Source organism: Lampetra planeri, chromosome 50 (genome assembly GCF_965212315.1).
Source record: "Lampetra planeri chromosome 50, kcLamPlan1.2.h2, whole genome shotgun sequence".
NCBI lineage: Eukaryota > Metazoa > Chordata > Hyperoartia > Petromyzontiformes > Petromyzontidae > Lampetra > Lampetra planeri.
Window position 1 is genome coordinate 3,160,857 of NC_136156.1, and position 13,026 is coordinate 3,173,882.

The 13,026-nt window shown below is 47.3% G+C and overlaps 1 protein-coding gene across 1 annotated transcript in view; it reads right to left on the reverse strand.

The window, feature by feature from the left end:
* The window catches only part of HDAC8 (histone deacetylase 8), a 189,904-nt gene extending 177,369 nt beyond the window's left edge, over positions 1–12,535 (reverse strand). The window contains exons 1-3 of the mRNA XM_078616443.1: positions 12,261–12,535; positions 7,937–7,989; positions 3,594–3,724 (exon numbers count right to left, since the gene is read on the reverse strand). Coding sequence (XP_078472569.1) covers positions 3,594–3,724; positions 7,937–7,989; positions 12,261–12,350 — 274 coding nt within the window. The 5' untranslated portion in view covers positions 12,351–12,535. The remainder of the gene's footprint in view (positions 1–3,593; positions 3,725–7,936; positions 7,990–12,260) is intronic.
* Positions 12,536–13,026: the final 491 nt, after the last annotated feature.

Genomic DNA, 13,026 nt, shown 5'->3' on the forward strand with positions numbered 1-13,026 from the left:
TTGATGCGGCATGACAGTGATGATGACGACGACGACGAAGACGATGACGACGACGACGACGATGAACCGCACCGCTGCCACCAAATGAATAGAAGTTCCAGCACAAGCGATTGGAATCTTCGGAGATCTTTATTGAGTCGTTCGTCAACGTGCTCACGCATGCAATGATGTCGTGAAATGGAATGCGTGCTACGGCGTGTGGATGGGAGTCGTGCCTTCCCTGCTGTTTGTGATCAGCGCACTGTTGTGTGCTGTGAAATCTATTTGCTTCCCACCTGCATGCATTCTCAAAGGCGTCTCTCATAATTTATACAAAGCATTGGATTTTCATTCCTACGCGTGTCCGTGATGAACGGCTCTAAGCCTGCAGTGGAGATTCAATATTTCTATGGAAGTGGCGAGTGCATTTATGTTTCGACCACTGGAGAAATTCCACAAAATGGTACCAATTAAAATTTGACTGACCACAGAGATAACATGGGCCGCGGAGTTGATTCCCGACTGGAACTTGAACTTGCAACCTTGCGAGTCAAGCCCTCTCCCACAGCACCACCGTACCGCATCCGATTTTAATTCCTCATCATCATCATCGTGTGCCACGGTCATTCCTCTGCTTGAAAGCCACTCTCCCACGGTCCTGCTGCGTCACATAATCGTGAATATTTCCTCCTTGAACGTGGCCCTAGGAAACCCAAACTCCTATTATATTATTTGCAGAGCAAATCGATCGGGTGAAGAAGAATCCACCATCGGAACGTGGAATTTGCCACCACCGGCTCAGGGCTGTTAAACCGATACGAGCACCGACCCTCAGCGCTCATTCTGAGCGAGAAATCACTTTGACGACACGTGCTGGCGGTTGTTTGTTTTGTTTCTCGCATCTCATCAGTGGCGACGGCTCGCGTCAAGCGGCACTTCTGACCCGCGACCTCGGCCCGTTGCCTCTCCGCCAATTTTGCGTTCGCGCCCTCGTCGTCACGGAATTACGGCCGTCGGTCGGTCGGCGGGTCGGTGCGGAGCGCTAAATCACGTTTTGTTGCTGTGAGAAATTAAATAAAAAGGTCGGAGGCACGAGTCGGCGTCGGAGCTGGGCCGAGCGAGGCCGAGCGAGGCCGCGACGCCCTTCGAGGGTCACGCGCGCTGCCGTGGTCCCCCCCCCCCCCCACGTACCCCCCCCCCCACCTACCCACCCACCCCCCCCTATGCGTCAACTTTTACGGCCTCCACCTCGGGCTCTGGGCGAACGCGCGAGACTTTGAGGATACGTGCGAGGAATTTGCGATGGGATGCAGACGCAGGAATTTGTTTTAACAATTACGTGCAATTTATGCGCACCGAGACGGGGGCTTGGGTGGGGGGGAAGAGGGACGGGGGGGCAACGGGCGGGCGGGCGCTTGTTGGAACGGTGGCGAGCGTGGATCTGGATCCAATAAAGGCGTGTACGTATTTGTGCACGTTGAACTTCTTTCGCACCGTACATAGCCAACCGTGCTCATCGGAGACGAGATGAGTTTTCAATCTGCAAGCGAGTCAAGAAGAAGAAGACGACTTCGCTCCCCTCCCCGTCGCGTTCTAAAATTTGTCGCAACGACCCGTAAAAATCACGATCACGGCGGCCGTGTCGTGACCACTCGTGCCGGGGGACGCGGCCTCCGCTGTTGAAGGGGGCAGGGGGGGGAGGTAGGGGCACTGCCACGTCCCTTGAGGTTTTTTACGGCTAGGCATAAAGCAACGCGATAAACAATCGTTTCATCGTATTTTGATAATAAAAAAAAACGCCTTTCGTGAGCGGGGCAATCTCAGGGAGTACTCTTGGTACAGCCGTAAATAAAAAAAGGGAAATGAAAAACAAGGCAAAGAGTGCTGAATCACTCATGAATGCGGCTATATTTTGGCTGTTGGAGCCTCTATGCTTGTCGGCACTAAATGCTTAGAATCCTAAAATATATTCTGTTCTGAATTAAGCCACGTGCAGCGACCGCACTTCTCTTAAATACAAAAGTGAATGTTTTTATTTCCATTGTTTTCTTAACAAACTTATTATTCTGATAATTACTATTATTAGTAAGTCGGAGTAGGCTAAACAGGATAAGAAAACAGGACAATTGAGACAGAACAAAACAGAAATAGCAGAAAACGAGACGGTAAATCTTTCGACAAAATATATATTCTTGAGTCTGACTCGCCAACTTGCATCGTTGGAATTCATCAAAAATCTCTGCTCGGGTCAATCAACGCGTACCCAGCATCTGCACGCAATGCCCTAATTCTGTGCGTGTGTATGCGCGTGTACGGGTAGTGCTATTGTAAGGGTTAGCGCACTGCGCTACGAACTCGGCAATCCAAGTTCATTTCCCACTCACGGCCAACACGAGTGATGAAATCCTGAAAACCGGTCCGAGGCCTCCCCTACGCCGACTCAGCCTTAAATGGGCACCTGGCGCGGTGTGTAAACGTCAGCATTGGGCAGGTGCTGGCCGTGCCAACCCCCGTCGTGTGCCTTGCCGGACACCACCACACCCTCAGGCGCAGTGCCAGCCTTCACAGGCGCTGCTCGCTAACCTCAGATTATCACGGTTGGCTACGTACGGTGCAAAAGAAGTTCAACATACACGCATCTTTGTCTTTGCCGTACACGTGTGGACTATAAAATAAACTCTTTTTTTGTACCAGCGAAGGCCCACTGAGCTACGTAGCTTTCTTTCAGATGGGACTTACTCATAAATGAATCCCCAAAGAAGTGGTTTATCATGTTGAAATTGATAGCAGCCAAATACTCTAAACATACGTTGATTCTAAATGTGGAGGGTAAAACCGGAGGACCCGGAGAAAAATCCACGCGACCACGGGGAGAGAGAGACACGCAAACTCCAAATATGCAGGTGTCATGGTCAAAATCCTGTATACCAGGTGAGGTAGTTGACATCTCACCACCGTGGCGTGTTTCAGTCAACCCATGGCACCTCATTTTAACACGTAGGCTTTCGCGACCAATAGTATTCATAATCAACGTTTTTGGTTTAGATCGCGTTATCTATAAATGTGTCGTAACCCTCCACCACCCGACACGGCCAATCAGTAAAAAAGTGTCACGTTGACAAAAGACAAATAGTTCACTACTTTAGCCCACCGGTGCGTTGAAGAGTGAATCCACAACATTTACAATTTTTGAGCACGACGTTTCGCTGGTAATTACATCCAGCATCATCGGGCGATTTGCCCTCACTTGCTGCCGGTCTTAAATAGAGCAGCAGCAGGGTGACGTCATCATTTTACTCATTCAGGTGCAGTGATTTGAGGCGGTTGGGGGGGTATTGTAATTATATAATAGATTAGTAATCAGTCAATTTTTATGATTAGTAATGAGTTGTAGATTAGTAATTAGTTGTAAGGTGTATTACTTAACTGAACCCAATTAGTATAACCATGGCACCTGTTCCGTGACCTCCTGCCAGCGGGTGTTGGACACTTCACGTGGCCTTAAAAGTGCACACAGCCTGGCACAAGCGCCGCGGTGACGTCACCGCCACTCGGTGGCGAATGGCGGCTCGTCGTTGTCGTTGTTGTTGTTGTGTGCACGTGCGCGGACGCACCGAGGCCGTAGAGCTGCGACTCGGGGTGGTCGTCGTCCCCGTCCCGGCTCACTTGCTCCAGGTGCTCCAGGTAGTCGTCCGAGTGGAACGCGGCGAGCTCCTGCCGGCTCGGGGCGCTGGGTTCCACCACGCTGGGGACGCGACGGGGGGCGCAGCAAGTGGTGACGCGCGCGGTCCGCTCGCCCGCAGCGCGCGTTGTTTGCATCGCGCGAATCGGATGTACGACGCGACGGACGCGATTAGGGGAGGGCATTTTTCGTTTTTTTTTTTCACGTAACGCGAGTGCGCGAATGGGATGTGCAACGCAATCGACTACCGTCGCGCGAGCAGGAACGAGCGGTTGTACGGCCGCCGCGGTGTAGCGTCGTCGCACAAGGCATTGGGGATGCTGCTGAATGCTTCTCGATGCTACGCCACGCGCCTCGGTCTTCACGCGTTCTCGCGGACTGTGCTTTTCACCCGATATTATAACGCGATTCTTCCCATAACGCGGTCCTCTTCGGGAACGCAACTACTACAGGAGAACAGACTGCAGTTAGTATTATTACTCCGGCCACTGCTACGCTTGTTCACGCTAGCAAAGCCTGGGAATCACGGAGAGTCGCCCATCTTCAAGTGGACATCGTCTGCCTCCTTGCAGCAGTATTTGCTTTTCTTTGCAAAGAGGCCCTGAACTTCCGCTGCTGTTCCAGCAATTAAGAAGATCAAACGAACGGTCAGACACAGGGAGTCAGAGGTCAGCGACGCTTTTGTCAGTTTGTAAAATTAGTTTGCGCAGGGTCAAGCACTCGGCGCTTCGGGAACCTTTGATAAATGAGGATCGACTTCTTCTGGTCTAGGCAAAAATCTGCCTCTCCCCTTTCGTGCCCTGCCCTGCCCACCAGACATTAAATCATTTTAGAGCCGGGAGAACAGACACAGATTGTGTTCAGCGCGTGCGTTCGAACTCGAGCCAGGCGGCAGCTTCGCGGTTATACACAGGACGCAATGTGCTCAGACCGCCGAAAAGATTGAAAGCAATCGATTATCACACGCGTACAACAATTGCACGCGTATATCATTGTTCGCATACAAACTGTGCTCGCTTGGAAGCGCATGCCAGCTCAATGTTTTTTTTCTTCCCCCAAAGCATAACTTGGCTTGAAGGTGATTATAGCCATGGAATGCATTACGTGTTCTCTAAGCCGGGCCCCCATTGCCACACACTTGACTGTAACACGGCAAGAGAGAAGCGTAAACAAAGCGAGACTTGAGTCAAGCTTTGCGACGACGAGGGGGGATGTGAAAATTGTTAGGGGCTGCAGCAGACGAAACTAAACTAAACTATTTTCTTGGTTCTTTCGGTAAAGTCACGTAGAAGGGAAATAATAAAATAATAAAAATAAAACATAATAAAATAATTCTCACGACGTTTCGGCCACAACGCAAGCAGCCGTCCCCAGGTCTGTCTCCCCGACAGCCCTGGTCTTCACCTGAGGACGGCTGCTTGCGTTGTGGCCGAAACGTCGTGAGAATTATTTTAGAATGTTTTATTTTTATTATTTTATTATTTCCCTTCTACGTGACTTTACCGAAAGAACCAAGAAGATGAATCCCTGCGGTCACGAAAGCTTTAAATCGAAAATTAAACTAAACTATTCTTATTCTATCAGGGTAAGGCCCACTGAGCTATGTAGCTCTTTTATCAGAAGTGACCTGGCAAACAAATGATAGCTCAACGGAAGTGGCTTATCATCATGTGGAAATGTAGAGCTGCCAAATACTCTAAACGCGTGATGTTGATTCTAAATGTGGTGGAGAAAACCGGAGGACCCGGTGAAAATCCACGTGACCACGGGGAGAGAGACATGCACACTCCAAATATACAGGCGTCAGGGTCGGGATCGAACCCACGACATCCTGTATACCAGGCGAGGTAGTTAACATCTCACCATGGGTAAGAGAGAGAGAGACGCAAACTCCAAATATACAACAGCAGGCGTCAGGGCCGGGATCGAACCCACGACATCCTGTATACCAGGCGAGGTAGTTAACATCTCAGAATCAGAATCTCAATAATGATTTATACTCGAGGAATCTCACCACCGTGGTGCCCTGACTAGCGAACCATAACCTAGCCCTGACTCTAACCCCTCACAAAAGCCCCCCACACCCATGGCACCTAACCTGGCAACACATTTAAGTTGCTTCTTCTTCACATTTCAACTTTGGAGGGGAGCCACGGATTGGCACGGATACCTCCACACGACCCCAAGACCACAACTGGAAGCTGCTTGCTGCTACGGCGTTTAAACAGGCGGTGACACGGCCGGGGTTTGCGGTTCGTCACAGTGGTTCACGGTTAGAATCAAGTGGCCACCCCGGTTAATACCGCACGTCGTTCGCAAGAGTGGGTCACTGTGTGCCGAGGTCATGGTGACAATTAGAAAAATGTTCCGCTGTATTAAGTCAATTGGGTTTATACGTCGCCTTTCTCCTGCAGAACCTTGGCGGGACCCTCCTGAAAACGAGTCATGAGGCTTTCCTGGGTAAATAAGTTTAACAATAATTATAAAATCTGTTTAACTTTGTACCGACAGCTCTGCTGTAATGGTGTCTGTATTTTACTCAAACCTCAATTGAAAGACTTCTGGTCTCAATGGGCTTTGCATCATCATCATCATCATCCGCCATGATAAATCCACTGCTGGATAAGGGCCTCCCCTACACCTTCTGGGTAATGAAAAATAATTCTCCATACTTCACCACGCTGGTCAGTGTAGGTTAGCAAAGTTGGGAGGAGTACAGAACAACAATGAATTATGCTGCACTGCCCTCTACTGCCCACAAGGCCTACTGCACATGTTTCTAAACTAAACTATTACAAATTTGGTTTAACACGTGGGCTTTCGCGACCAATATCATCCACAACATTACGTATTGCAATTTTTTATTCATTTTACCAGGTAAGGTCCACTGAGCTATATCGCTCTACTTCTGAAACTACCTGGCCACAATTGATAGCTCAACGAAGCGGTTTATCTGCCAAATACTCTGAACCAGAGGTCGCAACCGGGTACCCGATACCCGTACCCTACCCGATACCCGGCTACCCATACCCAGCCGGGTACGGGTACCCATTTGCGACCCTGGTGCGGCCGGGTACGGGTACGGGTAGGCCGTGAGTCACTGGTGAGTAACCGTTTGTCACTCATTTCCCAACATCTTGTCTCTTCTCACAATTCAAGTTCCTAGAATCAACCCACCCGCGCCTGCACGATAGCTGTATCAAGTAAGATAATTTTAATTTTTTACCTACGTGACTTTACCGAAAAAAACCTAAGAATATAAAATAATAAATCACCATGTTTCTGCCCACTTCAGCATTTGTTTCTTGCTGTGGTTGTCCCACCTGATGACGCACGCTTGTGTTGCGCCCGAAACGTCGTGATTTATTATAAAATTTCTATTTCTATTATTTTATTATTATTGTTATTTATTTTTACCTACGTGACTTTACCGAAAAAAACTAAGAATATGAATCCTTGCAGTAACGAAAGCTTCAAATATAGAATTAATACCCTCTACGGGAGGAATTCCACCTATCTGTTAGAGTTTTTAACAGACAACGAGACAAGAAGTCACAGCTTCTCGAGACGCTGGCCTTCCTCAAGAGATGCCGAGATAACAAGGAAATACCCATCGCTTTCACACTTACATCTGCTGCTGTGTCGTCACCAAACTCTAAACAGATTTTATTTAAAGCTAGCCTATCACTAATCTCAGAGAGAATAAGGTTACTCCGATCTGAACTCAATAATTTAGACAAGACTCTCTTACAAACACATTTAATGTTAACACAAAAAAATGTCCCCTTCCGATTGGAACCACGTTGACAACATGACTTCTGCTTCTGCTGACTCAATGTCAGCCAAATGCAAAGCTAACCTGATTTCTAAATTCAACCTCCTATCTAAGAAGAAACCAGAGCCACACATCACAAAGCTGGATATCAACAAGACCGTTATTAATCAGAGTAACATAATTTTTTACCTACGTGACTTTACCGAAAAAACCTAAGAATACCTATTAACGCTATTAATTCCCGCACCTCCAGTTAGCAAGGTTGGCTACGTACCGTGCGAACGAAGTTCTATATACATACATACAACGCAATGTGTATTTGTCTATGTTAATGTGTGTGTTAGTGCGTGTCTTAGTGTGTTTGTGTGTGCGTGGGACCAGATTTGTGTAACTCAATTGACACCGGGCACACATTTCGCTTGAGTCTTACTTTTCAAAGCGTCTCATACATATCGCAAATACACTTTATATCGAGTGCATCACGTGACTCCTCCTCTTACCGCATGTACTTTAGCAGGCCGTACGATTCTATGAGTGTGTGCACCATGCTCGCCTGTTGGAACACACGACACCGCACCACCCACTCCTCGTTACAGGCGGAACTAAAACAGGCTCATACAGAGAACCACAGCAGCACGCAATACATGTTTAAGGCACGCGTAATTTTGGTTTGCTATTTTGCGCCCAACGTCGAAACAAACTTGATACACCTGGCATTTCAAGCCCTCAAAGAACGTGGGTAGCGTGCTGCAATGTTCGCAGACATTTTACCGACCCATATTCTTTTCCAGATTACGTCCAATGCCGCACCAGTTTGCAGAACTGAGCGGAATTGAGCCTCGGATGGCACTTACGATTGTTGACAATCATGTTTAAAACAGGTGCTACAGGCTGCTGCTTCGGGGATATGTTGTGGGCAGCAGAGGGCAGTGCAGTAAAATACATTGTTGTACTATACGTCTATGCTCCCCGACTGCACAAACCTGCACAGACGAGGGTTGCCACCCATCTGGGATTGGCAGCAATAATTTATTTGTACCGAGATCTGGTGGCATTGTGTTGAACTTGGGACATCTGTGAAAAAGATCTATTTATTTTTACTTTATTGCGCTATATGGTACTGCACACTTTTCATTATAGAGATCGGCTGACTGAGAGAACGGACTGGGCATGGCAGGGGAGGGGAGGAGGGTGGAGGACTTCATCCAGCAGTGAATTGACAAACAGGGCTGTCCGTGTGCATTTTAAATTTCGATTTAAAGCTTTCGTGACTGCAGGGATTCATCTTCTTGGTTCTTTCGGTAAAGTCACGTAGAAGGGAAATAATAAAATAATAAAAATAAAACATAATAAAATAATTCTCACGACGTTTCGGCCACAACGCAAGCAGGCGTCCTCAGGTGAAGACCAGGTAAGACGCTGTCTCCCCGACAGACCTGGTCTTCACCTGAGGACGGCTGCTTGCGTTGTGGCCGAAACGTCGTGAGAATTATTTTATGTTTTATTTTTATTATTTTATTATTTCCCTTCTACGTGACTTTACCGAAAGAACCAAGAAGACGTGTGCATTTTGTTTTGCTTGTTTAAGTGCCCTCCGAGCGTCACCGGCGGGCGTCAAACTTGGGGGTTGCCACCTCCACGTGTGACAGTGGCCTCCACGCAGGGCTCGCTGCGGCCTTCAACAACAACTCGCACGTCTTTGCAGAGGGCCCATAAACGAGGTAACAACAAACGTCTCAGGTTGCAGCGTTACAGAGGAAGAGGAGGGAGGGTGGGGGGCCGAGCAAGGGGAAGGAGAAGATGGAAGGAATTAAGGAGGGGGGGTCTTGAAGTTACAGCTGACAACATAGGCGGTGTTTGAATTCTATATTAGAAAACGTGGGTGCATATAATTTATTTATAATATTAATTGTATTCTTGGTTTTTTCGGTAAAGTCACCTAGATAGAATTTATTTTTAAATATTAATAAAATGTGTTTAAAAATAATATAAGCAAAAAAACACGATAAAAAATAGTAAAATAAAATTAAATTGTTTGCTTTTATTACATTTTTTTTATTTACTATTTTAATTTTAAATTATATTTATTGTGGTTTTTTGCTTTTATTATTTTCAATTTATCATTTATATTTTGTTTATGTTTTCTATCTATGTGACTTTACCGAAAGAACCAAGAATATTAATCCCTGCAGTCACGAAAGTTAAGTCAAAATTTTATATTAATTGTAAACTACTGAAAATAAATTAATGAAGGTGTCCAGTTTGGGAGAGAGGGGGGGGTGTCCTCCCCCCCGCCTCCCAAACTGCGCTCATGGGTGCAAATCAGCCACGGGTGACATAATCCCCGTGACGTTTGGCTGAGAAGCCGGGCTCCGTTGGATTCACGTCCCGATTGAGTGCGCGAGCGTTCCGTATTTCTCCTACTGGACACCAGGTGGCAGGCTAGGACAATGATAAGAGAGACTGCTCCAACCGGTTGCATTGTTAAATTTCGATTTAAAGCTTTCGTGACTGCAGGGATACATCTTCTTGGTTCTTTAGGTAAAGTCACGTAGAATGGAAACAATAAAAATAATAAAGTAAAACATATTTTATTATGTTAATAAAAATAATAAAATATATTTTATTATGTTTTATTTTATTATTTGTATTGTTTTCATTCTACGTGACTTTACCGAAAGAACCAAGAAGACGGTTGTATTGTTGTTAGGCCCTGGCACCGAATCCAGTTGCGCGTATTGTCATTCATTCATTAATTCAGCCGACAGAACCATCATCTCTACACGTGGTTTGTCGCTGGACAATGTGTCGCGAGTCATGAGAGGGGAGAGGTAGGAGAGTGCGTGGAGGGGAGTGGAGAGAGATGAGAGGGGAGAGGTAGGAGAGTGAGTGGAGGGGAGTGGAATGAGATGAGAGAGGAGAGTGCGTGGAGGGGAGTGGAGTGAGATGAGAGGGGAGAGGTAGGAGAGTGAGTGGAGGGGAGTGGAGAGAGATGAGAGAGGAGAGGTAGGAGAGTGCGTGGAGGGGAGTTAGTTGAGAGGGGAGAGGTAGGAGAGTGCGTGGAGGAGAGTGGAGTGAGATGAGAGAGGAGAGTGCGTGGAGGGGAGTGGAGAGGGATGAGAGGGGAGAGGTAGGAAAGTGCGTGGAGGGGAGTGGAGTGAGATGAGAAGGGAGAGGCAGGAGAGTGCGTGGAGGGGAGGGGAGTTAGTTGAGAGGGGAGAGGTAGGAGAGTGAGTGGAGGGGAGTAGAGAGAGATGAGAGGGGAGAGGCAGGAGAGTGCGTGGAGGGGACTAGGGTGAGATGAGAGGTAGGAGAGTGCCATGTCGACAGCAGAGGAGGATAATGAGCGACCTCCCACAGAGGCGAGGATGTTAGAGCACGTGTTAAAATAAAATAAGCTGAGTTCTTTCCCACCGTACATACTCAACCGTGATAATCTGGAGGTAGGAAACCGGCAAAAGCTGGCAAGCATTGCAAGGGAGAGCAAAAAAAAAACACTTTGCAAAGCTCTGCACCACATTTCAAGATTCCCACAGGCACGCTCCAAATCTCCGCAGCAGCAGGGATGTGATGATGATGATGATCTTCAGTGCCGGAATATCCTCGTAGCTCAAGTAGCTACTACATATGCTACGGGCCCCGCGCTAAATGCTTTCAAGCTATCAATTCCGGTTCAGTGATTCTGCACTTGCTCTATTACTATAGTACTATACCGCCTTCAACTTTTATGAATGACTGAGTGTTTAAGGTTAGCGATTTGTCGTATTATCCGGCTGTATAGCAAATGAAAAAAAAATACAATGACTTTACTATGCAAGTAAAACAATTGTGTTTGGATATTTATGTCAAGGCCATAATTATAATATTCAAATATGCTCAAAATGTCCCCCCCCCCAATATATTGCTATAAAATATATTTCTGTTTATATGATTGCTATGGTTGTACTTTATTAATCCCTAATCTCAAACAGTACATACAATGAAACAAGAAAAGGTAAAAAAGAAAAAACAGAGCAATGTAATACAATACACTATTAGACAACATTGTAAAAAAATAAATAAAAAGTCCATCCCATGTATTAGTGATTTTTTTAAATATTTTAGGCAGGAAATTCGTTTTCAAATTTAGATATTTTTTCTGGGGGGGGGGACCCCCGGACCCCCTGGAAGATTTGCCCCCCCCCCCCCAAACACAATGTTGACTCCATGGCTAGGACCTTGATTGATGTCTTTTCATTTTATTGAGGGCCCCTTTGTAACATTATGCTACACGAGCTTTATCTGGCACTCACCACCACCATCATCACCATCACCAAGTCGCGTTCAGAGCGCGAGACGCGTGGGTTCGCCTCCCCGTTGGGGGGCATTGCCCAAGCTCTGGCGGCCTTCATCAACGCGGCCCCAGCTAGTCAACGTTTCCTCGCCACGTGGAGTTCAAAGCCATTCAGCGAGTCACTCTCCCGCGGCCGGTCGCACTGCACCGAGAGCCAATCCACTGCTGGATGGCGTGCGGGTTTCGCTAAGCCCGTGGTCTCCGTAGAGAGATCGTGGCGGTTACCGCGTATACAGTCCACGAGCTGAAGGCCGGGGGGGGGGGGGATCATCGAAGTCACGGCCCTCATCATCGATCCGTCTCACCCCGGCATATCACATCAAGTATATATCTCTCTCGCCGATGGCTACTAGTCACAGGCTACCAGCGAAGAAAATACGAATATATACGCACACACGTAAACAACAGAAATAAGCCGTTGTAATAATAGCTCGTGGTTAATGGTAAATAAAGAGATAGCAGGATGTTGTTGTGGTTGTTGTTGTTTTTACCCGCCGAGGAATTCTGGAGAGAGTATCGCACGCCAACACGTACTGCGCACTGTGAATGTACGTGACTCTCACGCCGCTGCCGTCCGACATAGTTACTGTTATTACTTTAACTGTTGTTGTATAAACAAAACAAATGTTTATATCGTGACGAGATTCGCCGGCAAGCCCAGCAAACACATCACTGCTGAACGCACGTGTTCAGATTGGTGGGGTAGAGCTGCGGAAGTGATAAATGCCTCCGGGGTAGATACCAGTTGTTCCGGGTGTTTCAAATGAGTAGTGGCTGTGCCCTCAGGGCATTTGTTAGATTCGTTCAGGATGATGGGCGCTTACACACGTGTGTTAGTAGGGGGGCTTGTGTCATCAGAGGGGCGTTGCCTGAAACGTCGTGTCAGTTGTGAGTTTATACAGGTAGGAACAACGTTCCACACTGCCCACCAGGGATTATACAGGTAGGAACAACGTTCCACACTGCCCACCAGGGATTATACAGGTAGGAACAACGTTCCACACTGCCCACCAGGGATTATTTGTCTGTCTGACTGTCTGACAGTCTGTCGTGCATAAATATATATATAATAACAGGACCCTGCGGGGTGGGCTGGTAGGAACGAATAACCAAAGAATATAAACATAATGTATTATTACACTTGTTAAGCCAGGAAAGCCCCACTGAGTCAAAAGGTTTTTGTAGGGTCCTGCCAAGTGTTTGCAGTAGGGGTCGATGTTGATACACGGACGGACGGACGATATAATCTATTGGTGG